Raw genomic sequence first — 26622 nt, forward strand, 5'->3', positions numbered from 1 at the left:
CCCTCCAGACAGGGTTTCTCTGTGTAGCCTTGACTGTCCTGGATTCCCTTTGTAAACCAGGCTGGCTTTGAACTCACAGAGATCCACCTGCCTCTTCCTCCCCAAATGCTGGGATTACATGAGTGTACCACCTCACCCTCCTAGGAACTCCTGTCTTGTGGGTAGTCACATTGTCTGTATTGAAAACCAGAAATAGAGGTCCAGAGTGGTTAAGGATCTGCTCCAGAATCATCCAGTTAGTGGTTAACAGTGCCCTTACATGGAACTAGGCTCCATTATGACTCCCTTCCAGTGTATATGTCCAGGCTTGTGCCACACCTGAGCATGTACCTTTGTGCATATATGTTCCTGTGTATGTATGTACCTGTGCCCAAGCTGGGCCATGGACTTCTAAAGCCTGTTTCTAGAAGGGCCTTTCTGCATTGATAGTAACACCCATCAGTAGGTAGAGACAGTCTTGGTCCTTTGCTGCAGTCCTCAGAGTTTCCCTTCAGGGTAAGGTCTGGTGGTCCATGATCCTTGACTAAATCTGTGGTGGGTCCCCAAGGAAAGCTGGTTCCATAGACGTGATTCTGGATGAATATGGCCATGAGCTTGGGTTTGTGGCCCTTGCTGGGTAATGTTTCTGAGGTTGTTTTACCACTTGGAAAATGAGACTGATATGGCCCATGTACTAGGGTGTTGTGTGGAGAGTGTCCCCAGGGATAGGGCAGAGCTGTCCCCTGATGTCCTGGCCCTTCCTTGAATCTGCCTATAGGAGCCTGGATGTGTGGATTGGCTTCTCATCTGTGGAGGGGACAGAGGAAGGCCTAGATCCCCAGGGTGAGGCCTTCAGCCTGGAAAGCTGCCAGAACTGGCTGCCTGGGGAGCCACACCCAGCCACAGCAGAGCATTGTGTGAGGCTGGGGCCAGCTGGGCAGTGCAACACAGACCTGTGTTCAGCACCACATAGTTATGTCTGCGAGCTGCGGCCTGGAGGTATGGACTGCTGGGTGGCAGGAGCCAACTTTCCTGTGCTTGTCTTCTCAGGCTTAGTACCGACCGTGTGTTTGCTGAATGTTTGTTCTTGTGTCTGGGTTGGGGCTGAACCAGAAGAAATAAAGACAGAGGGAACAAGATGAGAGGGCCAGATGGTTCTGCTAAGTGGCTTAGCCCTGGGTCCAGCCCAAACCTGGATGTTTTCCCAGTGTTACCTCTGCTTGGCTCTGGCATCTCAATGCATATTTACCACCCCTAGGGCCTGTGTGGGACACTGAGAACTTTCTCCTGGGAGTGTCTGGTGGAGGCCTGTCTGGACCCCTGCATCCACTGGCACAGCAGGAAGTGCTGCAGGCCCCCATGCAGCATGTGGAGGTAGGCTTTTGTGTTCTGGAGCTTTTGCAGCTCAGAAGCCTTGCATTACTCTTCTGCTCTGTTGCTAATAATCAAGTTGGGGGCTGGGGATTAGTGAGGATCTGGGTTCAGTTCCTAGCACCCTAACCCTACAAAAAAACAAAACAAACAAAAATCAAAAATCAAAAATCAAAAACCTCAAGTTGGTTTTGGTAGAACTTGTTAAAATTGTTAGTGTCCCTAATGTAACATTTAGAAAAATACTCAGAGTGCAGAAATGAAAAGTATCTACTTCCATCTGAAGAATTCTGCTTCTCCTGAATCTTTGCTCAGGTAAATTTTTATGTGTGTACAAAGTCTTGCTATGTAGCCCGAGCTCACAATCTTCCTGCTTCAGCCTTTCTGTTGTTCACAGATGGCTTTGATCTAGTTTTTCTTCCCAGGTGACATGAAATGAAGTTCACGGTGGCCTTGAGAGGGTTATACTCACAACACAATGGTTAGATCTTTTGAGCTGAGACTGTCTTATCTCCTCCAGGTCATGGTGTTCCCTGGCCTGAGCCCTAGCCGTGAAGCCTTCCTCACTGCAGCAGAGTTTGAGACCCAGGAGCTTGAACGTCCTGTCCAGCTGCGTCTGCAGGTGTACAGGCCCTCAAGAGAAGCAGGTGGGGCTCTCTAAAGGATAGGAATTGGAGGTTTAGGCTGTCTGAATTCTCCCATGCCTCTGAATTCTCTACCAGCCTCACGGTAGAGTGATGGCAGGTTCTACAGAGTAACCAACTCCTGTTTCCCTGTCACAAAGATAGATTGGGTGGTGCCTGCTTGGGCATAGTCTAGTGGCAGGGGAGTGATGATGGAGACTGAGCCACTGCTTATCCAGTCTGGTTTTATAGTGGGTAAGTGGGGCATCCCTAATAGTAGCTTGTTAGTGAATCAGGCTCCTGACATCATCCTTCTTCTCCCAGCAGTGGCCCTAGAAGGCAGCAGTGAACTTGACAACAGAACAGAGCTGGCCCCCAAGTGCGGGCCCGAGGAACGCTGGTGTCCTGTAGCCAATGCCTGTGTACCTTTTGATGTTGCCTGCAACCCTCATGGCTGCGTCAATGGGTCCGTGTCAGGGCTGGGACTTCCCAGGGCCAGATACACACTATGGAAAGAGTTCCTCTTTTCTGTGCCTCCAGGGCCTCGAACACAGTACTTGGTATGTGTCCTGGTGTGGGCCTTTATCTCTCTGATTTATTATTCTTGGGGCCACCTCCCCTATCTGCCTAAGATCCTGGTCTCTCACCAGATGCCTTGCAGGCTTCTATGTTTGTGCAATAGTCCTGCCCTGTACCCTGCTGCGGTGCCCTGATTAATCTCTTCCTTGGGGCCTCTGTCCTGTGTCTTCTAAGGGGAAACTCCTGCCCTCCCTTGGAGCAGCTACCTGCTTTCTGTTGTGACAGTCACTCTCACTACATCTTCCTTGTGCATGTCTCCTGTGTTAATATCCTGTTTGTCTCAGCCATGAGTGCCTTGGGCCAGGGATCCATGAAGCAGCATTGATGCTGAGACCTGAGATGTGTGTCCTATCCACTCTCTTTCAGTACTCCCTATAGTCTTTATTATGAGGACATGACACAACACTGCCTCCTTCTTCTCTAGGTCACCCTCCACAGCCAGGATGTTCCTGTGCTCCCTGGTGACCTCATTGGCTTACAGCATGATGCTGGCCCAGGTACCCTTCTACACTGTCCCCTGGCTTCCAGCTGTCCTGGCCAAGCCCTGTACTTTTCCACCAATGCCTCAGATTGGCTGACCAACCTGCCTGTCCATCTGGAAGAAGCTTGGGCTGGCCCTGCCTGCTCCCTACAGCTGCTTTTGGTCACAGAGCAGCTCACTCCACTTCTAGGCCTTGGGTCTAATCCTGGACTACATCATCCTGGGCACTATGAGGTCCGGGCTACAGTGGGCAACAGTGTGTCCAAGCACAACCTGTCCTGCAGCTTCAGTGTGGTCTCCCCAGTATCTGGGCTGAGAGTCATTTACCCCATTCCCCTGGATGGCCACATCTATGTGCCAACCAATGGCTCCGTCTTGGTGCTTCAAGTGGACTCTGGTACTAATGCCACTGCCACAGCTCATTGGTTTGGGGGCAACATTAGTGCTCCCTTTGAGGATGCCTGCCCTGCTGAGGTGGATTTTCTCAAGCAAGATTGCACTGAAGAGGCCAATGGCACCCTATTCTCAGTGTTGGTGCTGCCCAGGCTTAAGGAGGGGGATCATTCATTGGAGATCATGGCACAGAATGGAGCCAGCCAGGCCAACCTCAGCCTGAGGGTAACAGCTGAGGAACCCATCTGTGGCCTCCGTGCTGTGCCAAGCCCCGAGGCCCGGGTGCTGCAGGGCATCCTGGTGGTAAGTGTCCTACAACCCAGCCCTCTAAATGATAGAAACAGGATGCCTCTTCCCCGTTGAGGAAGGAAGCCTTCAGCTGTTCTCCAGGGACGACAGTGTCTATTACATGGTGTCCAGTGTGGCCTGTTGGGGAACCTTTGTCTGCTTAGTGTTATTTCTCTCCTTGGTGGTGCTGGGAATGGAACCTAAGGACCCATGCATGGTAGGCAGTTTATTGTTGTGGGCTGCACCTGAGCCCCATTTTGCAATTTTTAAGTAATTGAAGGTCACAGCTACAGCAGCTGCTCTATAGACTCAAATTTTTCTACTCTTCAATTTTTTTTTTTTTTTTTAACTCTTCAAATTTTATGAAATACTTTATTACACTGCCCCTACTGTTCCCTGAGCTTCTGTGAGTCCCCATGCGTTTCTGGGCTCTGTGTGGTTTTTGTAGCTACCAGATGTGCCTGTTGAAATGGGATTGCAAGCTCAGAGGGTAACTGCTACTTACCTTAGTACCCTAGGGGGATGGCAATGTCCTCATTTTGGGCATGCCCACCCTAGCACCAGTAGTCATTGAAGGACCATTTCTCTCTCTCTCTCTCATGACTTGTCCATACTCGAATACAATGGCTTCCCCTGTGGATACACCTGCTCCGCATTGACCTATGTCAGCATCCAAGACTGAGGCCCATTGAGATTCAAGTGTTTTCCTAAAAGATTATCCACCTGAGAAGGAAGTTTTTGAGAACTGGCTGGTCAGGGTGACTCTTTGTTGCTGATGCTAGGTCCACTTGACAGATGCAGGGACTGAGGGAAAGAGGTCAAGGTGTTATCAAGACCTCTTGGCTATAGATAAGAGAGGTGTCCTTGATGCTAGCTCTCAGTACCTAGGCTTGGCTTCTCTTACTACATAGCTCCTAAGACAAGATCATCCTGGTTACTTTCCTGTCCTCCTTTACATGGGTGTCTTGCAGTTAGGGCTCAGTTGATAGACCCCATTGTCCACCCTGCACCACACACAGAATTCTCCCATATGTCTGAGGGAGACAGATGAGGTCATGGGCAGAGTCAGCTTTAGCCTGGGGCAGAAATCATAGGTTCGGTCTATGTCATGGCCTTTCCCTAGCGGTACAGCCCCATGGTGGAAGCTGGCTCAGATGTGGCCTTCCGGTGGACCATTGATGACAAGCAGTCGCTGACTTTCTACAACACTGTCTTCAATGTAATCTACCAGAGTGCTGCCATCTTCAAGCTCTCGGTAGGCAGGGGCCAGTGGAGGGAGGCACGGGGTCCCGGGACATCTGGGTGCTCACTTTTGCCTTCTGTTCTGCTTTGCTTTGCCCTTGAGGACCCTGCTGCAGCTGTGGGTGAGTGTGGGGAGGCTGCTGAGTTGGGGCTCGAGGCCTTTCACCCATTGGTCTGTCCTTGCTGCCTCTGGGCCATACCCACTGATGCCTGTCTCCTCAGCTGACAGCCTCTAACCATGTGAGCAACATCACCGTGAACTACAATGTCACTGTGGAGCCGATGAACAAGATGCAGGGGCTGTGGGTATCCGCAGTACCGGCCGTGTTACCCCCCAATGCCACACTGGTACTGACAGGTGGTGTGCTGGTGGACTCAGCTGTGGAGGTGGCCTTCCTGTGAGTGCCTATGGGCCTAGAGATGGGGAGTGTTTAGTGGAACAGAGCCTGGGTTGGGGCTGGCATCAGATTCCTATTTCAGCTCCTAGCATTTGTCCTGGAATCCTAGCTCAGAGCTACAATTTCCTCCTCTATTGGGAGTACTGGTGGGACCATGTGAGGGCCAGAGGTCCTGGTATAGTACAGCCAAGGTTATATCTTGAATCAGGAAAGAATGTAGAAGTTACGTGCAGAGCCGGGGGCACCCTGTGTACTCATCTTACCTGCTCACTGTCTGCCTGCTGCCCTGGCAGGTGGAACTTTGGGGATGGAGAGCAGGTACTCCACCAGTTCAAGCCTCCGTATGATGAGTCCTTCCAGGTCCCGGACCCCACAATGGCCCAGGTTCTGGTGGAACACAATACTACGCATATTTACGCCACCCCAGGTGAGGAGTGGGGTCATTGCCTTTTAGGTCCTGAGCTTGGACAGCCTACCTTTCGGTATGAAAGCCCATATCACTCTCATTTTGACCCACCTGGGTTGATGGAGTAAGGCCCTTACTTGGGTAAGGGAGAGAGATCCACACATTTGAATAGTGGGGGAATGACAGGGTCCCTGAGGCCTCAATTTACATTCTCCAGGAACTGGGTCCTCTAGTCTCCAACTTTCAGCCTTTTGGGGAGAGAAAGATGGGGTCATTGTTTAACTATTTTAAAAACTGCTAAGGCTGCATACTATAATAGCCGCACTTCACCACTTGGCGTGGGATGCTCATGCCATGCACTCACTCTTGCTTATACTGATACTTGCTTCCATATTTACCCATATGCAATTTACACTTAAGAGATGGTCCTGTCCATTTTCTTGCTCATTATGGACTCTTGGGAGCTTTTCCGTCTTCATGGCCTGAGTATGAACACCTTCTGGGCCTGGTCCTAGGGCATAGCTGATCAGGCTTTGAGAAAGACTGTCCCCATGTGGCAACAGGTGCGAGGTGGGGATTCTGTGAGTAAGAAGCCCCTTGTGGGCCTGTCTCCACAGGTGAGTACAACCTGACCATCCTTGTGTCCAATACCTATGAGAATCTAACGCAGCAGGTGCCAGTGAGTGTGCGCCCTATGCTCCCCAGTGTGGCTATTGGCATGAGCAGCAACGTTCTGGTGGCCGGCCGACCCATCACCTTTTCCCCACGCCCGCTGCTCTCAGCCGATGGTGTTCTATACACATGGGACTTTGGGGATGGCTCCCCTGTTATAATACAGCGTCAACCAGCACTCAACCACACCTACATCACGACGGGCACCTACAGAGTCATCTTGGAGGTTAACAACACAGTGAGCAGTGTGACAGCACATGCAGACGTCCATGTCTTCCAGGAGTTGCACGGCCTGACTGTGCGTGTGAGCCCATCTGTGGAGCAGGGAGCTCCCGTGGTAGTCAGTGCCTCTGTGGAGTCGGGTGACAACATTACATGGACATTTGACATGGGAGATAGCACAGTGCTCACGGGCCCTGAGGCTACAGTGCAGCATGTGTACCTTCGGGCCCAGAACTTCACAGTGACCGTAGGAGCAGCCAGCCCTGCTGGTCACCTGTCCCAGAGCCTGCACGTGCAGGTGTTTGTCCTGGAGGTGTTGCGCATAGAGCCCTCTACTTGCATCCCCACACAGCCCAGCGCTCAGCTTACAGCCCATGTTACTGGGGACCCTTCCCATTACCTCTTTGATTGGACCTTTGGGGACGGCTCCTCCAACGTGACTGTCCGTGGGTATCCAATAATGACACACAACTTCACTCGGAGTGGCATATTCCCACTGTCGTTGGTCCTGTCAAGCCATGTGAACAAGGCACATTACTATACCAGCATCTGTGTAGAACCTGAGATACGGAACGTCACCCTTCAGCCTGGGAGTCAGTTTGTGAGGCTTGGGGATGAAACCTGGTTGGTTGCCTATTCTTGGCCCCCATTTCCCTACCACTATACGTGGGACTTTGGCACTGAAGATGCTACGCACACCCAAACTGGGGGCTCTGAAGTGACAGTTACCTACCGAGAACCAGGCTCCTACTTGGTGATAGTCACTGTGTCCAACAACATCTCTGCTAGCAATGATTCAGCTTTTGTTGAAGTTCAGGAGCCTGTGTTAGTCACTGGCATCAGGATCAATGGGTCCCATGTGCTAGAGCTGCAGCAGCCTTATCTGTTCTCAGCTGTGGGCAATGGGAGCCCTGCCACCTACGTGTGGGAACTGGGAGATGGCAGCCAGCATGAAGGTCCCGAGGTCATGCATATCTACAACAGCACTGGTGACTTCACTGTCAGAGTGTCTGGCTGGAATGAGGTGAGCCACAGCGAGGCCCAACTCAACATCACAGTAAAGCAGCGAGTGCGGGGCCTCACCATCAATGCCAGCCGCACAGTGGTGCCCCTGAATGGCAGTGTGAGCTTTAGCACCTTGTTGGAGGTGGGTAGTGATGTGCACTACTCCTGGGTGCTCTGTGACAGATGTACACCTATCCCAGGTGGCCCCACTATTTCCTACACCTTCCGCTCAGTGGGTACCTTCAATATTATTGTCACAGCTGAGAATGAGGTGGGTTCTGCCCAGGACAGCATCTTCATCTATGTCCTGCAGCTCATTGAGGGACTGCAGGTGTTGGGGGGCGGTGGCAGCTGCTGCTTCCCTACCAACTACACACTGCAGCTGCAAGCTGCAGTTAGGGATGGCACCAACATCTCCTACAGCTGGACAGCTCAGCAGGATGGGGGCCTCATCCTCCTTGGCAGTGGGAAGAGCTTTTCTCTCACTGCACTCAAGGCGAGCACCTACTATATCCATCTCAGGGCCACCAACATGTTGGGCAGTGCCTCAGCCAACCGTACTATAGATTTTGTGGAGCCTGTGGAGTGTCTGACTCTATCTGCATCCCCCAATCCAGCTGCTGTCAACGTGAGCCTCACCCTTGGTGCAGAATTGGCTGGTGGCAGTGGTGTTGTTTATACTTGGTACCTGGAGGAAGGGCTGAGTTGGGAGACTTCCACGCCATCCACCACCCATACCTTTGCTACAGCTGGCCTGCACTTGGTCAGAGTCACAGCTGAGAACCAGTTGGGCTTGGTCAATGCCACGATTGAAGTGGCCATACAGATGCCTGTGGGTGGCCTGAGCATCAGAACCAGTGAGCCAGATAGCATCTTTGTGGCAGCTGGCTCCACTGTACCCTTCTGGGGTCAGTTGGCTGAAGGTACCAATGTGAGTTGGTGCTGGACCTTGCCAGGTGGCAGTAAGTACAGCCAGTACATTGCCTTGCGCCTCCCCACTGCTGGCAACGTCTCTCTGCAGCTTAACGCTTCCAATGCAGTCAGTTGGGTCTCAGCCATGTATAATCTCACAGTAGAGGAGCCCATTGTGGGCCTGGTGCTGTGGGCCAGCCGCAAGGTGGTGCCACCTGGGCAGCCAGTCCACTTTCAGATCTTGTTGGCAGCTGGCTCTGCTGTTACTTTCCGACTTCAGGCTGGTGGGTCTGTCCCTGAAGTGCTTCCTAGTCCCCACTTCTTGCGGAGTTTTTTTCGGGTTGGAGACCATATGGTGAGTGTGCAGGCTGAGAACCACGTGAGCCGTGCCCAGGCACAGGTTCGCATCTTAGTGCTGGAGGCTGTTGTTGGGCTGCAGGTACCCAACTGCTGTGAGCCAGGCATAGCCACAGGCACCGAGAAGAACTTCACCGCCCGGGTGCAGCGGGGCTCCCGAGTCGCCTATGCCTGGTACTTTTCCTTGCAAAAGGTTCAGGGTGACTCGTTAGTCATTTTATCTGGCCGTGATGTCACCTACACGCCCGTGGCTGCAGGGTTACTGGAGGTCCATGTTCGTGCCTTCAATGAACTGGGTGGTGTGAACCTCACACTCATGATGGAAGTCCAGGACATCATCCAGTATGTAACACTTCAAAGTGGCCACTGCTTTACCAACCGCTCAGCCAGGTTTGAGGCTGCTACAAGCCCCAGTCCCCGGCGTGTAGCTTACCACTGGGACTTTGGGGATGGGACTCCAGTACAGGATACAGATGAGTCCTGGGCTGACCACTACTACCTGCACCCTGGGGACTACCGTGTAGAGGTGAATGCCACAAACCTAGTGAGCTTTTTTGTGGCACAGACCACAGTGACTGTGCAGGTGCTGGCCTGCAGGGAGCCTGAAGTGGAGGTAGCACTGCCTCTGCAGGTGCTGATGCGACGCTCCCAGCGCAACTACCTGGAGGCCCATGTTGATCTACGCAACTGTGTCTCCTACCAGACCGAGTACCGATGGGAGATATATCGTACTGCCAGCTGCCAACGGCCAGGACGTATGGTTCAAATGGCACTGCCTGGTGTGGATGTGAGCCGGCCCCAGCTGGTGGTACCACGGCTGGCACTGCCTGTGGGCCACTACTGCTTTGTGTTTGTGGTTTCATTTGGGGACACACCATTGGCACGGAGCATCCAGGCCAACGTGACAGTAGCCGCTGAGCGTCTTGTACCCATCATTGAAGGTGGCTCATACCGGGTATGGTCAGATACACAGGACCTGGTGCTGGATGGGAGCAAGTCCTATGACCCTAATCTGGAGGATGGTGATCAGACACCACTCAACTTCCACTGGGCCTGCGTGGCTTCAACACAGGTCAGCCCTGGGGACTCCTCTCTCTCTCTCTCTCATGCTTCATATCCAGTAAGTGCCTAGCACTTGGATTATTCATTCCTGGGATAGGTCTTAGCCCCAGTTTGGGAAAAGGTATTCTAAGCTAGGCTCTGCTTTTAAGCTGGTTAGATATCTTGTACCCCATTTCCCTTATCCGCTGTCATAGAGTGAGACAGGTGGCTGTGTGCTGAACTTCGGGCCCCGTGGGAGCAGTGTGGTCACCATCCCCTTGGAGCGCTTAGAAGCTGGCGTGGAATATACCTTCAACCTCATAGTGTGGAAAGCAGGCCGGAAGGAAGAAGCCACCAACCAGACGGTGGGTTGTACCCCGACCCTTCTAGTGTGCCCTGATAAGAGGACAGTACTTGCTCAACCTGGTTTCTGTCCGTCCTAGCTGTAGGACTGGGACTGGGAATTCGCTGCAGCCTAGTGCTAATTTTGGTATATTATCAAACTCAGCATTGCTTCTAACTGAAAATCTAGGACACAGCTTAGTAGTGTGAAATTTCAAAGGACAGGTAGGCATGATGGCACTTGTATAATCCCAGCACTTTAAGAGTAGAGGCAGGAAGATCAAGAATTCTAATCTTACCACCAACACAATGATAATCTGTGTCTAAAAACCAAAACAAAGTCTTAAATCATACAAGCTCCCTGGTTTGTAAAAAAAATAAACTTGGTGCTACCAGCATGAAAGGCAAATAGTGAGCAGTCAAGGCCCTTGCCTACCTAGGTATCAGCAGCTGTCCTCATATTATGCCCTTCTGGGGACAGTAAGCCAGTTCTTGCTCTCAAACTTCTGTGGACCTCCCATAAAGGTGAGGACCACTTCTGTTGCTGTGGGATGTGTGGAGGGGTGCCGGGAAATTCTGGTGCCTCAGATGGGGTTTGTCTCCCCAGCACTAGGCCTGCTCAGGTCACCTACCTGGAGATGGTACTACAAAGTAAAGTCTTCTGGGGAAGAGGACACTAGTAGGTCCTGCCTACCTGAGCTGACCCAGGCCCCACTCAAGTCAGCCAGCATCTCTGGGACAGAGCTATGTAAAAACAACTAACCTTACCTTTGTGGGTGCCTTGCTCCTATCAGTGGGTTCCCGTGCTTCTACTGCCAGACTAGCAAGGCCTGGACTAATAGCCTTGGCATGTACATCTGGATTTTGCTCACTAGCTCACACACTCCACTCCAGCCCAGATGTACAACTTGGAATTTGGGCCCAACAAAAGTGGCCTGATCCAGGTAGCTTTCCCAGCACACACAGGGCTTGGAACCTCTTTGTGACACTCTTATTCCTTCCAGGTGCTGATCCGAAGTGGGCGGGTACCCATTGTGTCCCTTGAGTGTGTGTCCTGCAAGGCACAAGCAGTGTATGAAGTGAGCCGCAGTTCCTATGTGTACTTGGAGGGTCACTGCCACAACTGCAGCAGTGGCTCCAAGCAAGGGGTGAGTAGCCATTAGGTGGCAAGTCTCCTGGGACGGTACCCAGGGCACCACCCACCATGTCCCTCATGCCTCCGTCACGCAGCGCTGGGCAGCACGCACTTTCAGCAACAAGACTCTGGTGCTGGATGAGAGGACAACGTCCACGGGGAGCACTGGCATGCACCTGGTGGTGCGGCGGGGTGCGCTGTGCGACGGGGAGGGCTACATCTTCACACTCACTGTGCTGGGCCACTCAGGCGAGGAGGAGGGCTGTGCCTCCATCCGCCTCTCACCCAACCGCCCTCCACTTGGAGGCTCCTGTCGCCTGTTCCCACTGGATGCTGTACATGGCCTCACCACTAAGGTGCACTTCGAATGCACAGGTGAGTGTGGGGTACCTGGAGAGGCTGGTGTGGGCCTGGACCCTGCACTGATGCTGTGTGTCCACAGGCTGGCGTGATGCAGAGGATGGAGGAGCCCCACTGGTATATGCCCTATTGCTGAGGCGCTGTCGCCAGAGCTACTGCGAGGATTTCTGCATCTATAAGGGTAGTCTCTCCACCTATGGGGCTGTCCTTCCACCTGGATTCCGGCCCCTTTTTGTGGTGGGCCTGACTGTGGTTGTACAAGATCAGCTGGGTGCTGCTGTTGTTGCACTCAACAGGTGAGCTGAACCCTGGGGAGGGAACGCAAGCTGATCACCAACTGCTTACAGTCTGTTTTCACCCTCCAGGTCTCTGACCATTGTCCTGCCAGAACCCAGTGGTAATCCTGCAGACCTCATACCCTGGCTGCACAGCCTGACTGCCAGTGTGCTGCCTGGGCTCCTGAAGCAGGCTGACCCTCAGCATGTCATCGAGTACTCTTTAGCCCTCATTACTGTGCTCAATGAGGTCAGTGCATACGAATTGGAAAGGGTCCCTCAGTATATTCCATGATTGGGCTACAACCATGCACCTCAAACCAATAAAGTTTCCTAATATCTTGGGATACCAATTCCTATCCCTACCACATACTGGACCCTTCCCAAGGTCAGCTTACCCACAGCACCCTCTGATACCCTGAACCCTATACATGAATTATCCTTGATCTTTAATCCCTGTACTCTATAAACAACTGTATTCTAGCACCTTGTCCTCTTACGGTTCTTGTATATTCCCTGCCTCCTCCAGTATGAGCAGGCCCCAGATATTGTGTCAGAGCCCAACCATGAGCAGCAGCTGAGAGCCCAAATGCGCAAGAACATCACAGAGACCCTGATCTCCCTGCGGGTCAACACTGTGGATGACATCCAGCAGATCACTGCTGCATTGGCCCAGTGCATGGTAAGACAGTTAGGTGCACCCTTCTGCACTGTGCACAGGCCCTGTGCAGCGTGGGTAGGGCTTCTGGACTGGGAGCTCTTCTGGTGTGTGTCATTTTTCCACAGCCCACATTCTCTTCTGATGACTATAGGGTGTCCCTGGATGGAAAGAGTAGTCTAGGCATGTGTGCCCTCTCATCAGGCCTGTAGGCGTGCCCCATTTAATTAGGCGTACCTGACACGGCCTTACTGACCTATGAGGTATCCATTTTCCAAGCTGTAGGCTTGTAAGCTGAGTAAGCCATATCTGATGGGAAGGCACGCTTGTCAGGGTAGGGGTCGATACATAGAGGCCAGGAGAACAGTCAAGTCCTCAGAGGACAAAGATTCAGAGAGCTCTGGGTAGAAACCACTGATCATGGTGGGTTTCTGTGCCCTTGAATATCTGGGTGTGAACTGTAGCCAGGGCCTTGACATCTGCTTGCTTTTAGCTATGGAAACAGATAGCTGGGGTGATCAGTATGTAGGCCACAGGAAGAACTTGGCTGCATCCTAGGGTTGGGAGGAGCCATAGAAGTCTTAGTAGGGAAGGTCTAGAAGTCATCCAGGCAGGTGCCCAGTGAAAGGTTAGAGGCAGGAAGCTGCCTGGGAGTCCCAGCCAGTAGAAGGAGGCAGAGCCATTCAGTTTTGTGGGGGTGGGGCCCATGGATGTGAACCTGTGCCGTGTGGATGGTCTGGAGGCCATGCTGATCTCCTTTGCAGGTGTCCAGCAGGGAGCTCATGTGCCGCTCATGCCTCAAGAAGATGCTACAGAAGCTGGAGGGCATGATGCGCATCTTGCAAGCTGAAACCACTGAGGGCACGGTGACACCCACAGCCATTGCTGACAGCATCCTCAATATTACAGGTGCACAAAGCTCACCCGCCTCTGGCCTTCCCTCCAGCTCCTGCCACCCCTTCTCAACATTCCTTATTTCCGCTGCCTCTCCCAGGTGACCTCATCCATCTGGCCAGCTTGGACATGCAGGGCCCACAGCCCTTGGAGCTGGGGGCTGAGCCTCCCTCCCTGATGGTGGCATCCAAGGCCTACAACCTCTCATCAGCCCTCATGTGCATCCTTATGCGTTCCCGAGTGCTCAATGAGGAACCTCTGACCCTTGCGGGCGAGGAGATTGTGGCCCTGGGCAAGCGCTCAGACCCCCTCAGCCTTCTGTGTTACGGCAAAGCCTTGGGGCCCAGCTGCCACTTCTCCATTCCTGAGGCCTTCAGTGGGGCCCTGTCCAACCTCAGTGATGTGGTGCAGCTCATCTTCCTTGTGGATTCCAACCCCTTTCCCTTTGGCTACATTAGCAACTACACTGTCTCCACCAAAGTGGCGTCTATGGCATTCCAGACACAGACTGGTACCCAGATCCCTATTGAGCAGCTGGCTACAGAGCGTGCCATCACAGTGACGGTGCCAAACAACTCAGACCAGGCTGCCCAGGGCTTCCACAACCCTGCAGGCGCTACCACTGTCCAGCCCCAGGCCTCAGTCAGCGCTGTGGTCACTGCAGACAACAGCAACCCTCAAGCGGGGCTGCATCTAAGGATCACTTACACAGTGCCTAATGGTGGGTGTCGGGTGGGCACATGACCTGCCTAGCTTCTGCCATCCTTGTCCCTGGGGAGGGTGGGTGCTTATGCAGATAGCATTCAGTGTGTAGTCACTGGTCCCTGGGGGTCTGACTAACACTCATTTTCCTGCTGCTGTGGTTCCATAGAGCCCACATACTGTGGCCATAGAGAAGCATGTGTTGACTTCCATGTGGAGGTTCTTACAATCCTCTGCTTACATGGCCCATAAGCCCCATGGCAACAACTTGCAGAGTGTCCTCAGGGTGATAAGCTTTTTGGTGGGTGTTTGATACCGTGTATGCTGCCCCCAGAGCGCTACCTGTCTGAGGAACCTGAGCCCTATCTGGCTGTGTACTTGCATTCGGTGTCCCAGCCCAATGAGTACAACTGCTCGGCCAGTAGGAAGATCAGCCTGGAGGTGCTCAAGGGTGCTGATCACAGGCCCTACACCTTCTTCATTGCCCCAGGGTGAGTTCCTCCCACCAGGACCGCAGACATGGGGGCTGCGGAGGGGAAGGAGGTGGGAGAAGGGCGGATGTAACTTGGCCTGCATTAGCCACAGGTAGGTGGGCTTTATGGAACCAGGGCAACAGGAAGGCTGGCCATGGCACCTGGAACCTTGGAGTGTGCCTATCAAGCTGCTCTGTCTCTTGTAGGACTGGGGCCCTGGGCAGGAGTTACTACCTGAACCTGACCAGCCATTTTCACTGGTCTACGCTGGAGGTGTCTGTGGGTCTATACACATCCCTGTGCCAGTACTTCAGCGAGGAGATGATGATGTGGAGAACTGAGGGGATTGTACCCCTGGAGGAGACCTCACCCAGTCAGGCTGTCTGCCTTACCCGCCACCTCACTGCCTTTGGCGCCAGTCTTTTTGTGCCTCCCAGCCATGTCCAATTCATCTTTCCTGTGAGTGATGCCCCCGTTCCATATTGAGAGAGCCTAGGGCATCTTAGTCCATCCTTAGAAACTAAAGTACATGAGCTGAAACCCCCTGTACCTGATGACTCTTTTCCCCAGGAACCATCTGCAAGCATTAACTACATTGTCCTGCTGACGTGTGCCATATGCCTGGTGACCTACGTGGTCATGGCTGTAATCCTGCGCAAGCTAGACCAGCTGGACGTTAGCCGGGTCCGTGTCATCCCATTTTGTGGGAAGAGGGGCCGCTTCAAATATGAAATACTGGTCAAGACTGGCTGGAGCCGAGGCTCGGGTAAGGAGAGGGATGGTTGGGGGGGACATAGCGTCTACCCTGGTCTACCCCCTTCAGCCTCAGTCCTGGGCCCTGTCTGGTGATTAGCTCAGTGCTCAAATGTAAATAAGGACTTAACTCAGAGATAAGAAAACAACAAACATGGAGATTGGGGGTGTAGCTCAGTGGCAGAACATTTACCCAGGATGCACAAGGTCCTGGGTTTCATCCGCAGCACTGCACAGATACAAAGAGAAGCTTCTGTTCATTTGTCTTTCCTGAGAAAGACAACAGGTCCAAGAGTCAAGATGGTACTCCTCACTGTGCAGAGTGACCTCACACACAAGTTCAAACTGCACTATTGTAGCTGCTCTGCACCCTTCCCTGTGTTTGTTCATTAATTGAGTGGAAGGGGCAGTCTCATCGTGTAGCTCTGCCTGGCCTGGAACTCCCTATGTAGACCAGGCTGGCCTCACAAATACCCACCTGCTTCTGCCTCGGGAGTACTGTGATTAAAGGTAAAGGTGTGTGCCACCATTTACAGCTGATATTTATTATTAACATTAAAATTCACTAATGGGGGGTCAGTGCCAGAGAGATGCCTCAGAGGTGAAGAGCACTGGCTGCTCTTCCAGAGGTGCTGAGTTCAATTTCCAGCAACCACATAGTGCCTCACAACCATCTGTAATGAGATCTGGTGCCCTCTTCTGGCCTGCAGGCATGCATGCAGGCAGAACATTGTATACATAATAAATAAATATTAAAAAAAAAAAATAAAAGAACCTACCTAGCCATATAGCTGTTGTCTATGTGACTGAACTGTGAGGGTGCCTGGTCACTGCATGATATGGAGCCTATCACATGAGAGGCTGGCCAGGCTTATGACCCTGGCTACCTATGCTGCTCTGAGCTTGGTGTTTGTTAACAAATTGAGGAAACTGGGATTTGTGTCTGTTTGAACAGGCCTGTGATTCCAGCTACTTGGAAGGCTGAGGCAGGGGGATCACAAATGAGGACAAATGAGGGCAAGTTCAAGGCTAGTTTGAGCAACTTAGTAAGATTCTGCATTAAAATTAATTGGTTGTTTTTTGTTTTTGTTTTTGTTTTTTAATGGGTAGGGTAGCCAGGTGCTGTGGCGCACACCTGTAATCCCAGCACTCAGGGAAGCAGAGGCAGGCAGCTCTCTGTGTGAGTTCGAGGCCAGCCTGATCTACAAAGCGAGTCCAGGACAGCCAGGGCTACACAGAGAAAACCCCATTTTGAAAACAATAAAACAAAACAAAAAAATGAGTAGGGACAAACTCAGAGATGGGGCACTTGCCTGTTGTGCATATTGCCCTGGGTTCAATCCGAATCACTATAAAAGTAAAAATGAAAACACCTGTTCAAAGGACCACCTGTATTGCTGGCAGACAGGATGACTCGTGAGTTCTGTATAGAATGAATAGCAAACCCAGAGTTCTCTGCTCTTCAGGCACCACGGCTCATGTAGGCATCATGCTATATGGAGAGGACAACCGTAGTGGTCACCGGCATTTAGACGGTGACAGAGCCTTTCATCGAAACAGCCTGGACATCTTCCAGATTGCCACTCCGCACAGCCTGGGCAGTGTGTGGAAGATCCGAGTGTGGCATGACAACAAAGGTCTGGGTGAGAGCTGTTGCCACCCCTGTCTCCTGTCAGCCTGCTTCAGTCCTCACTGGGGTCCCTTCTTCCACAGGACTCAGCCCTGCCTGGTTCCTGCAGCACATCATTGTCCGGGACCTGCAGAGTGCCCGCAGCACCTTCTTTCTGGTCAACGACTGGCTATCTGTGGAGACTGAGGCCAATGGGGGCCTAGTGGAGAAGGAGGTCCTTGCAGCAAGTAAGGCTACCGTCTGAGGTGATGGAGACAGAGAGGAGGGGGGTAGTGATGAGGAGGGGGGTGACGATGAGGGATGGCTGCCCATACATCCCTGCTGTAACCATCCTAATCTTCCCAGATGAAGCTGCCTTGTGGCAGTTCCAGCGCCTCCTAGTGGCCGAACTGCAGAGAGGCTTCTTTGACAAGCACATCTGGCTCTCCATCTGGGATAGACCACCTCGCAGCCGCTTCACCAGAGTCCAGAGGGTTACCTGCTGTGTCCTCCTCCTCTGCCTCTTCCTGGCTGCCAATGCCGTGTGGTATGGGGTCGTGGGAGACACCACCTACAGGTGGGTCCTGTGGGGTTTGGTGGTCTACTGGCTGACTTCCTCCTATTCTTCTCCCTAATCCATCTTTTTTTTTTCTTTCTCACCTCAGCATGGGTCCTGTATCTAGTCTGATCCCACCAAGTGTTGACACAGTTGCTGTTGGTCTTGTGTCCAGTGTTGTAGTCTACCCTGTCTACTTGGCCGTCCTGTTCCTCTTCCGGATGTCTCGGAGTAAGGTGGGCTGGGCAAGGGCCTCAGAGTTCTGAGGTGGAGCATGCTTGTGTTGTTTGCTGTGGCAGCCAGAGGGAAAATCTAGAAACCAAAAGTGATTCTTTGAAAGAGTAGACAGAACTGACAAGCCATCAGTTAGATGACCAAAAAGAGATTCAAATTACCAAGGCATAAATTAGAGGAGATATCTCCTTCTAGAGAAATAGATGGGGCTTGGAAGCAAATTCCATGAGATTAAGGGACCTAGAATAAACTGTTGATTGCTAGAAAGATACAAACTGCCAAAACCAGTTTAAAAAGAACTCAAGTAGCAGGGCGATGGTAGCACACACCTTTAGTCTCAGAGGTAGGCAGATCTCTGTGTTCAGAGGCCAGCCTGGTCTACAGAGCAACTTCCAGGACAGCCAAGGCTACACAGAGAAACCCTGTCTTGAAAAACAACAAAACAAAACAACAACAACAAAAAAATGTTCCTCAAGTATCCCTAGAGCAAATAAAGAGCCCCGAGTCACTCAGAATCTTCCTAAAAGACAAGCCAGACCAGTGGCTTCCTGCCCAGTTCTACCATACATTGAAGACTAACATGACTGTTCTTTCCTCGCAGGTGTCTGGGGACCAAAACCCCACACCCACAGGGCAGCAGGCCCTAGATGTTGACAGCTACCTGAACCCATCTGTGCTAGACAGATCCCTCCTCACACTTTCTGGCCTCACAGAGGTGAAGGCTCCCCCAGGGGATCAGGGCAGGCTCAGCTGGTTAGGGCTTCCTGGGCTGTCATTTCTGCTGCTGTAGACCATACTGACATGCTTTCCTCTTTTCAGCAGGCCTTTGCTGGCCAAGTGAAGAATGACCTGTTTCTGGAAGATGCTAAAAGGTGAGGCTGCCTAGAGAAGCTGTGAACTTTGGCCTAAGTCAACAGGGTCTGGAAGACCATGTTGGGGTGTTGGGCTCTGTGTCTTCCTCCTGTTTTGGCAGTCTCTGGGTGTTGTTACATTTTCTCCCAAGAGTGGAGCTGCTCAGAAGCTATTATGTCCTTGTGCATGATGCTTCCTGTGCTTGTGTGGCTAGGCTTGGGTCAGGTACATGTAACATTGTCTGTGTTGGGCTGAGAGATGGCTTAGTGGTTAAGACCACTATCTGCTTTTCCAGAGGTCCTGAGTTTAATTTCCAGCAGCCACATGGTGGCTCACAACCATCTATACAGTGAATTGATGCCCTCTTCCGGCATTCAGGTGTACATGCAGATAGAGCACTTATATACGTAAAATTAATAAATAGATAAAGATATCAAAAAAAAAGCAATGTCTATGTTGCCCACAGCCTGGTGTGCTGGCCGTCCAGCGAGGGTACTCTTAGTTGGCCAGACCTGCTCAGTGACCCATCTGTTGTGAGCAGCACACTGCAGCAATTGGCCCAGGGCAGGCCTGGATGCATATTGGGCTCAGAGGAAGATGGTGCCTCTCTGGTTAGCCCTTCCTTGCCCGCCAAATACTTGTCAGCATCAGGTGAGCCAGAGGTGGGAAGGAATGGCTTCCAAGCTTTAGGAAGATGCAAGGTCCCAGTTGTCATGCCACTTTAACACTTTGTTTTCTCTAGATGAAGACCTGATCCAGCAGGTACTAGCTGATGGAGCCAGCAACCTGGTTCCTACCCAGGATGCTCTTAAGGAAACAGACCTGCTTACTAGCCTGTGAGTGTCTGACATGGTTGGAAGGAGGTAGGGTGTTTGGGGTAGCTCTGTTGTAGGGCTCTGTGCCTGCCTTGGGAAGCTGAGGGTGTCCTGGCTGCCCTGTAACCAGTGCGGGACTATGCCTATGTTGCTTGGGTGCTCTGTAGAGGGGAGTTGACGGGGTCCTGAGGCACCCAGCTCAAGGCATTTGACAAATGGAGAGGCGATCAGCATGTACCCCAGGGGCCTGGTCTGAGGAGATATTTTGTTTTGTGTTTTGAGGCAGAATCTTACTGCATAGCCATGAAGGAATTTTGATTTTGGAGTCAAAACAGAAAAATCATGGGAAAGTTTTTAAATATCTCATTTTCACTTTGAAAGTGCTTTGATTATTTAAATGCTTTAAGAATTAACAAGCAGTAATAAGTTTAGTAATAAGCTGGCACACGCCTGTAATCCCAGCACTTGGGGAGGCAGAGGCAGGCAGATCTCTGTGAGTTGGAGGCCAGCCTGGTCTATAAAGTGAGTCTAGGACAGCCAGGGCTACACAGAGAAACGCTGTCTTCAAAACAAAACAAAAGATCAAGTTTCTTGGTTTTCCCAATTCAGTGACAAGAGTTTGCATAGATTTATATATTCTTTTTCTTATCTGTATCTGATTCAGTATCTACATTTTCATTCTAAAGTTTTGTTTGTTTTTGTGTTTTGAAACAGGGTTTCTGTGTGTAGCCCTGGCACTCACTGTGTAGACTAGGCTAGCCTCCAACTCACAGAGAGCCACCTGTCTTTGACTCCTGAGTGCTGGGATTAAAGGGGTGCACCACCATCGCCTGATTCATTCTAAATTTCAAACAGCCAGAAATCAGTGATTCATGATCTATACTAGAATGTAGAAAGGAAGAATTGTACGAATTACTTGACCGTGGCACAAAGGGCTTACTGGAGAAACCAGTGACATAGGGAATTTCTGGTCATTGCTACCAGCTCCCCACCCAAAGCTCTCCCACAGCTGTGCTCCTCAGGGACTCAGGGCTGAGTCTTCCAGAGGTACTCTGTCCCTACTGCCTCTAGGAACTGAGACCGAAGTCTGTGCATCATGACCCTCTTTGCCATTATTCTTTAACAACTTCTCTGAGCTTCCTCCCAAATGCAGGGACTCAGCTGTACCTATGTTCCCAGCTGTTCCTTCTATCCCATGCTCTTTTCTGCTAGGATCATCCCTAGGGCCTGCTCTATGGGCTCTCTGTACCAGCTCTAGTTCTCTGCCCTACTCTCCTGGCTCCCTCATTTTCTTGCTGTATCACACATTACCTTGAATTCAGTGCTTAAAAGGACAATAGGTACCCTGGCAGACTCAGTTACCCTCATATGAGCCTCATAGGAGGGCTGATGGCCAGTGCTAGGCAATATCCCCCAGGAGTATGTGGTCTGTGGTTTGCCAGTGCAGGGTAGAGGCTGTATCTTTTGTTACCAGCCCTGTTAGTAGCACTGTTGGGTCTCTAGTACCCTCTCAGTTCCTCTGAAAGGAGACTACCCAGGGCACAGTGCCAGGGGAAGCATTGTTGGGGGCCATCTTAAAGGTGGCCTCCCACACTGCTGCAGTTCTGATACCATACAGAGCTGATGCCCCACCACTCAGCATGCCGTGTACAGAGTGTAGACGCTTTGTTCTTTTCACCATTGCACACTCGGAATCTCCAGCAGTGCCTGGCATCCAGTTGAGAATGGATCCATACCTAGTAACTGATTATACAGTGACAGGCACAGCTTGCTCAGGCGGCTGAGTCTGATGAAAACCTGGTGCTCTGTATCTTTGTTTTTTCGAGACAGGGTTTCTATGTGTAGCTTTGGCTGTCTGTGACTATTTGTAGATCAGTCAGCCTCAAACTCACAGAGATCCACCTGCCTCTGCCTCCCTGAGTGCTGGGATTATAGGCGTGCACCACCACGCCCAGCGTGTACTTTGTTTCTTAACAGTGTTTGTCTCCATATGTACTCTGTAGACAGCCACATATTGGATGACCAGTAAAAAATGCTGTGCCTGTTAATGTGCCTGTTCTCATTGGAGGGGATGCTGATATTCAGTGTCCACAGTTTTTAAACCCTTAGCTGAATACTTTATGACTTTTACGTTCAGCAGTCAGTTTAAAGGAAGAAAAAAAAAAAAAAACACATTATTTCTAGTCATTTGCTACTGTGTGAGTGCTTGCTTATCTTGATGAACTCGTATGTCTTTGCTCATTTAAGTGACACGGACCCAGAGAAACTTGCAAAGCTCAGTGGCAGGTGAATGTGGTTTGGACCATGCAGTTAAGAACCCCTGGGTACAGAAATAACAGCAAGTATAGATAGGAACTTTCCTCAGACAGCATGGCATCTCATGTCTTCTTTTTGCCCTCATAGCCTTGCTTCCGTTTTTGTTTGCCTGTTTGTTTTTGAGGCAGGGTCTCACTATGTACTTGGCTGGTCTGGAGCTCACTCTGTAGACCAGGCTGGCCTTTTTTAAAAGCACAACCATACAGAAGTGTGCATCTCTTTAGCATTCACAGGGCAGGGCTTGAGGAGTGCATTCACGGCTTGGAAAACAGGCCTGTGTGGCTGGTATAAGGCTGGAGAAGGACCTCTGGGTCGAGCCAGGACTGAACATCTAATATACGGACTTAGTAGTCCCTTAGTTGGACCCTGGGCAGTGAATGTATATACAGGATGCAAGGAGAATGACCATGACGTCATCTAATCTCAGCAGCACATCCGCCTCGTTCAGGACTCTAAGATACTGAAGAAACTGCTCCCAGGTCAATGATACCACTGCCTCTCCTTCCTGAGAAGATGCTCAAAACTCATTGGCCCTTTCCTGTGCCCAGGTCCAGTGTGCCTGGGGAGAAAACGGAAACACTGCTGCTGCAGACACTGGGGGAGAAAAGGCCACCCAGCACGGGTCTGACATGGGAACAGCCCCTGGTGACAGGACTCTCCAGGACAGGTACAGTCACACAGAGCAGGACGTCCCTCCCAGGCCTTCCCGGGCTGCCAGCCATGCCGCTGTCTGTGTGTCTCCAGGACTGGTGGAAGGTCTTCGGAAGCGACTGCTGCCTGCCTGGTGTGCCCCCCTGGCCCATGGGCTCAGCCTACTCTTGGTAGCTGTGGCCGTAGCGGTTTCAGGGTGGATTGGTGCCAGCTTCCCTCCCAGCGTGAGTGTAATGTGGCTTCTCTCAAGCAGCTTTAGCTTTCTGGCCTCATTTCTTGGCTGGGAGCCCCTTAAGGTGAGAGGGCTCCGGGGGGATGGGGAGGGGATTGCCAGTCCCATGCTTGCCAGCTGATTCCACTGCCACCGCAGGTCCTGCTGGAAGCCCTGTATTTCTCACTGGTAGCCAAGCGACTGCACCCTGATGAAGATGACACTCTGGTGGAAAGCCCAGCTGTAACGCCTGTGAGTGAGCGTGTGCCCCGTGTACGGCCCCCACATGGGTTTGCCCTCTTCTTGGCAAAGGAGGAAGCCCGCAAAGTCAAGAGGCTCCATGACATGTTGAAGGTGAGCTCTGGCCACAGGCGGCCCCTCCTGACCTCCAGTGACCTCCAGTGGGCAGTCAGGGCTTTGCAGCTCCTGTCCTCCCATCCCTTGCTGCCCCATCTGTGTCCCTGCTCCCACCAAGCCTTGCAGGTGTTAGGCACAGCTGGTTTAGTTCTCACGGCCTATGTGTCTTTCCCAAGAGGACTCTGCTGCCGTTCCTTAGTACAGACACCCTGATGAGGGTAGTCTTTTTTTTTTTTTTTTTTTTTAGATTTATTTATTATTTATATAGTATTCTGCCTGCATGCATGACTGCAGGCCAGAAGAAGGCATCAGATCTCATTCTAGATGGCTATGAGCTACCATGTGGTTGCTGGGAATTGAACTCAGGACCATTGGAAGAACAGCCAGTGCTGTTAACCTCTGAGCCATCTCTCTAGCCCACAGGGTAGTCTTAAAACCCTGTTCTGGCCCTGTGGGATGGGATCAGCTGATGAGAGCCAGCTATTCCTGTTCCCCCAGAGCCTCTTGGTGTACATGCTTTTCTTACTGGTAACGCTGCTGGCCAACTATGGGGATGCTCCTTGCCACGGCCACGCCTACCGCCTGCAGAGCGCCATCAAGCAGGAGCTGGACAGCCAAGCCTTCCTGGCCATCACTCGGTAGGGACACTGTGACACATCTGTGCATTGGGCTAGGTGGCACTGGTACCCAAGGCCCATTTTTGTTTTGTCTTAGTCTATATGTCTTGTAGGGAACATCTGGAAGTGTCTGAAATGAAGGGTGTCTTCATTTCATGAGCCACATGCAACTCACGAGTAGCTATGAATGAGTTCCAGCACAAAATCTTAAATTTGCTATTTAAACACAAGGTGTTTTATGTTTGTTTTTTCATTGTTCCTGTTTATTTTTTTTTATCAGTTGTACAGTTCTCAATCATGAACTTTGAGGACAACATGTCACAATGTTATATAAAAGGAATCCGTGTAATGCTCTTGAAACCTCTAGGCTGTGGGTTAGAAACCCGTGTGTCTCAGATAAGCAAAAGATTGGACACCCCTGTTCTAGATACTTGTTTTAGTTGTCAGGACCAAAGTACATGCTGGGGTATCCAGTGTGTAGAGGCCCTGCTTAGTCTTCTGTGTAGGCAGCGCATAGAATTGTCTACCCCAAATGCCAGCAGTCCAAGAGTAAGAACATGGGTCCAGCATTAGCCCTTCAGGCTGCTGTAGCAGCACTTCTTGGGCCCTGACAGCCTTGACCTCAGTGGCTGACTATTGCTGACAGGTCTGATGAGTTCTGGCCATGGATGTCACATGTACTCTTGCCCTATGTCCATGGGAACCAGTCTAGCCCTGAGCTGGGGCCTCCTCGGCTACGGCAGGTGCGCCTGCAGGAAGGTAAGCTGGCAGGGGTGGTCCATGCCTATTATCCTGCTCCTTCCGTAGCAGCTGCGCTGAGCTTTGTGAACTCTGTGTAACTGTATGACCTTTGTCCTCTTCTTTAGTTTTCTTCCATTGCCTTTCTGTAACATAGTAATGTTTACTTTATGGGTGGCTGGAGGATTCAGGGAGGTCACAGCACGGGAGCTCAGCTGAGTTGAACAGTGAGTTACAGTATGTCCTGAGCCCTGGCCCTCTGCTTTCTAGCATTCTGCCCAGACCCTTCTAGCTCGGAGCACATGTGTTCAGCCACAGGAAGCTTGAGCACCAGTGACTATGGCATTGGCTGGCAGAGTGTGGTGCAAAATGGCTCTGAGACCTGGGCCTACTCTGCACCCGACCTGTTGGGGTAAGTAGAACAAGGGCCTAAGGCCCTACACAGGCGAGGAAAGTTCTCCAGAGGATCTTCTGGCCTCATTGGGGACATGCCTGTCAGATGCTCTCAGGACTAGGGAATTTCCAACACTGTCCTGTCTCCACAGCGCCTGGTACTGGGGCTACTGTGCAGTGTATGACAGCGGGGGCTACATACAGGAGTTAGGACTGAGTCTTGAGGAGAGCCGTGCACGGCTGGGCTTCCTGCAGCTGCACAACTGGCTAGATAGCAGGTGGGTGTTGAGGGGGAATATGAGCGGGAAACCGGCTGCTCCCTGACAGGCCTCTGAGCCTCACTTCTAGCCAGGTGTCCCCATGCCCAGCCCTGAATCCCCTGTGGCCCTCCATCCCTATATAACTGACCAAATACAGTAGCCACTTCCCATCCTGCACCCTGGACTCCTGCACACATGGTCCCTCCTGCTGACAGCACCTTCCATGCAGGAGCCGCGCAGTGTTTGTGGAACTCACCCGCTACAGCCCTGCTGTGGGGCTGCATGCTGCTGTTACACTGCGCCTTGAGTTCCCTGTAGCCGGCCATGCACTGGCTGCCTTCAGTGTGCGCCCATTTGCATTACGGAGACTCAGCACCGGCCTATCTCTGCCACTGCTCACCTCGGTATGCCCTTCCACTTGACTTCTGTCCTCAGGGTCCTGATCATGCCCCACCGGATTCTGACCACACCCCTCACATACCTTCTCCCCACCCCACCCCCACCCCAGGTTTGCCTGCTGCTATTTGCCCTATACTTCTCCGTGGCTGAGGTGCACACGTGGCGCAGAGAGGGGTGTGCACGCACAGCAAGGCCTGATGCCTGGGCACGGTGGCTCCTGGTGATGCTGACGGCAGCCACAGGCCTGGTACGCCTCGCCCAGCTGGGCATTGCTGACCGCCAGTGGACCCATTTTGTACATGACCATCCACGCCACTTCATTAGCTTCGACCAAGTGGCTCAGCTGGGCTCTGTGGCCCGAGGACTGGCAGCCTCACTACTCTTCCTGCTCTTAGTTAAGGTGAGGGCCAAAGGGCTGGTGTAAGGCTGCTCCATGACTAGGCTCAGACTCCATGGCCTGGTGAAAGCTGACAAACTGCCTGCTATCCACAGGCTGCCCAGCAGCTGCGGTTTGTGCGCCAGTGGTCCGTTTTTGGCAAGACATTATGCCGGGCCCTACCAGAGCTCATGGGAGCCACTTTGGGCCTGGTGGTGCTTGGTGTGGCCTATGCACAGATGGCTGTTCTGGTAGGTTGCCGTTCTGGGGTGTGCCAGGGAAGGGCCTCAGCCAGAGTGAGCCTTTACCTTTGTCTCTTTCCCATAGCTTATTTCCTCTGGTGCTGATACTCTCCACAACATGGCCCGAGCCTTCCTGGTGCTGTGCCCTGGGGCCAGGGTCCCCACTCTGTGCCCTTCTGAGTCCTGGTACCTGTCCCCTCTGCTGTGTGTGGGGCTCTGGGCTCTGCGAGTGTGGGGTGCCCTGAGGTTAGGGGCTGTCCTTCTGCGCTGGCGGTACCATGCCCTGCGTGGGGAGCTCTACCGCCCGGCGTGGGAGCCCCAGGACTACGAGATGGTGGAGCTTTTCCTGCGTAGGCTTCGGCTCTGGATGGGCTTCAGCAAGGTCAAGGAGGTGGGTACGGCCCAGTGGGGGGGAGAGGGATACACCCTGGGTCT

At 52.1% G+C, this 26622-nt stretch overlaps 1 protein-coding gene across 9 annotated transcripts in view; it reads left to right on the plus strand.

The window, feature by feature from the left end:
- The window catches only part of Pkd1 (polycystin 1, transient receptor potential channel interacting), a 44257-nt gene that overhangs the window by 16168 nt on the left and 1467 nt on the right, over window positions 1–26622 (plus strand). The window contains exons 7-45 of one of the 9 annotated variants that reach the window (XM_055604741.1): window positions 758–978; window positions 1238–1353; window positions 1871–1997; window positions 2298–2533; window positions 2977–3729; window positions 4838–4969; window positions 5179–5354; window positions 5648–5781; window positions 6378–10000; window positions 10185–10334; window positions 11316–11459; window positions 11542–11821; window positions 11889–12102; window positions 12154–12331; window positions 12611–12763; window positions 13504–13648; window positions 13734–14354; window positions 14670–14826; window positions 15015–15267; window positions 15379–15574; window positions 17028–17198; window positions 17275–17418; window positions 17537–17747; window positions 17836–17962; window positions 18562–18675; window positions 18780–18832; window positions 19279–19463; window positions 19555–19648; window positions 22492–22610; window positions 22688–22890; window positions 22965–23159; window positions 23661–23800; window positions 24426–24538; window positions 24788–24929; window positions 25063–25188; window positions 25400–25574; window positions 25679–25969; window positions 26062–26196; window positions 26273–26578. In XM_055604741.1, coding sequence (XP_055460716.1) covers window positions 758–978; window positions 1238–1353; window positions 1871–1997; window positions 2298–2533; window positions 2977–3729; window positions 4838–4969; window positions 5179–5354; window positions 5648–5781; window positions 6378–10000; window positions 10185–10334; window positions 11316–11459; window positions 11542–11821; window positions 11889–12102; window positions 12154–12331; window positions 12611–12763; window positions 13504–13648; window positions 13734–14354; window positions 14670–14826; window positions 15015–15267; window positions 15379–15574; window positions 17028–17198; window positions 17275–17418; window positions 17537–17747; window positions 17836–17962; window positions 18562–18675; window positions 18780–18832; window positions 19279–19463; window positions 19555–19648; window positions 22492–22610; window positions 22688–22890; window positions 22965–23159; window positions 23661–23800; window positions 24426–24538; window positions 24788–24929; window positions 25063–25188; window positions 25400–25574; window positions 25679–25969; window positions 26062–26196; window positions 26273–26578 — 11053 coding nt within the window. The remainder of the gene's footprint in view (window positions 1–757; window positions 979–1237; window positions 1354–1870; window positions 1998–2297; window positions 2534–2976; window positions 3730–4837; window positions 4970–5178; window positions 5355–5647; window positions 5782–6377; window positions 10001–10184; window positions 10335–11315; window positions 11460–11541; window positions 11822–11888; window positions 12103–12153; window positions 12332–12610; window positions 12764–13503; window positions 13649–13733; window positions 14355–14669; window positions 14827–15014; window positions 15268–15378; window positions 15575–17027; window positions 17199–17274; window positions 17419–17536; window positions 17748–17835; window positions 17963–18561; window positions 18676–18779; window positions 18833–19278; window positions 19464–19554; window positions 19649–22491; window positions 22611–22687; window positions 22891–22964; window positions 23160–23660; window positions 23801–24425; window positions 24539–24787; window positions 24930–25062; window positions 25189–25399; window positions 25575–25678; window positions 25970–26061; window positions 26197–26272; window positions 26579–26622) is intronic. The other 8 variants (XM_055604743.1, XM_055604744.1, XM_055604745.1 and 5 more) reach the window with 8 other exon arrangements.

This window comes from Psammomys obesus, unplaced genomic scaffold (assembly GCF_907164565.1).
Source record: "Psammomys obesus unplaced genomic scaffold, mPsaObe1.curated_primary_1811, whole genome shotgun sequence".
Classification (NCBI taxonomy): domain Eukaryota; kingdom Metazoa; phylum Chordata; class Mammalia; order Rodentia; family Muridae; genus Psammomys; species Psammomys obesus.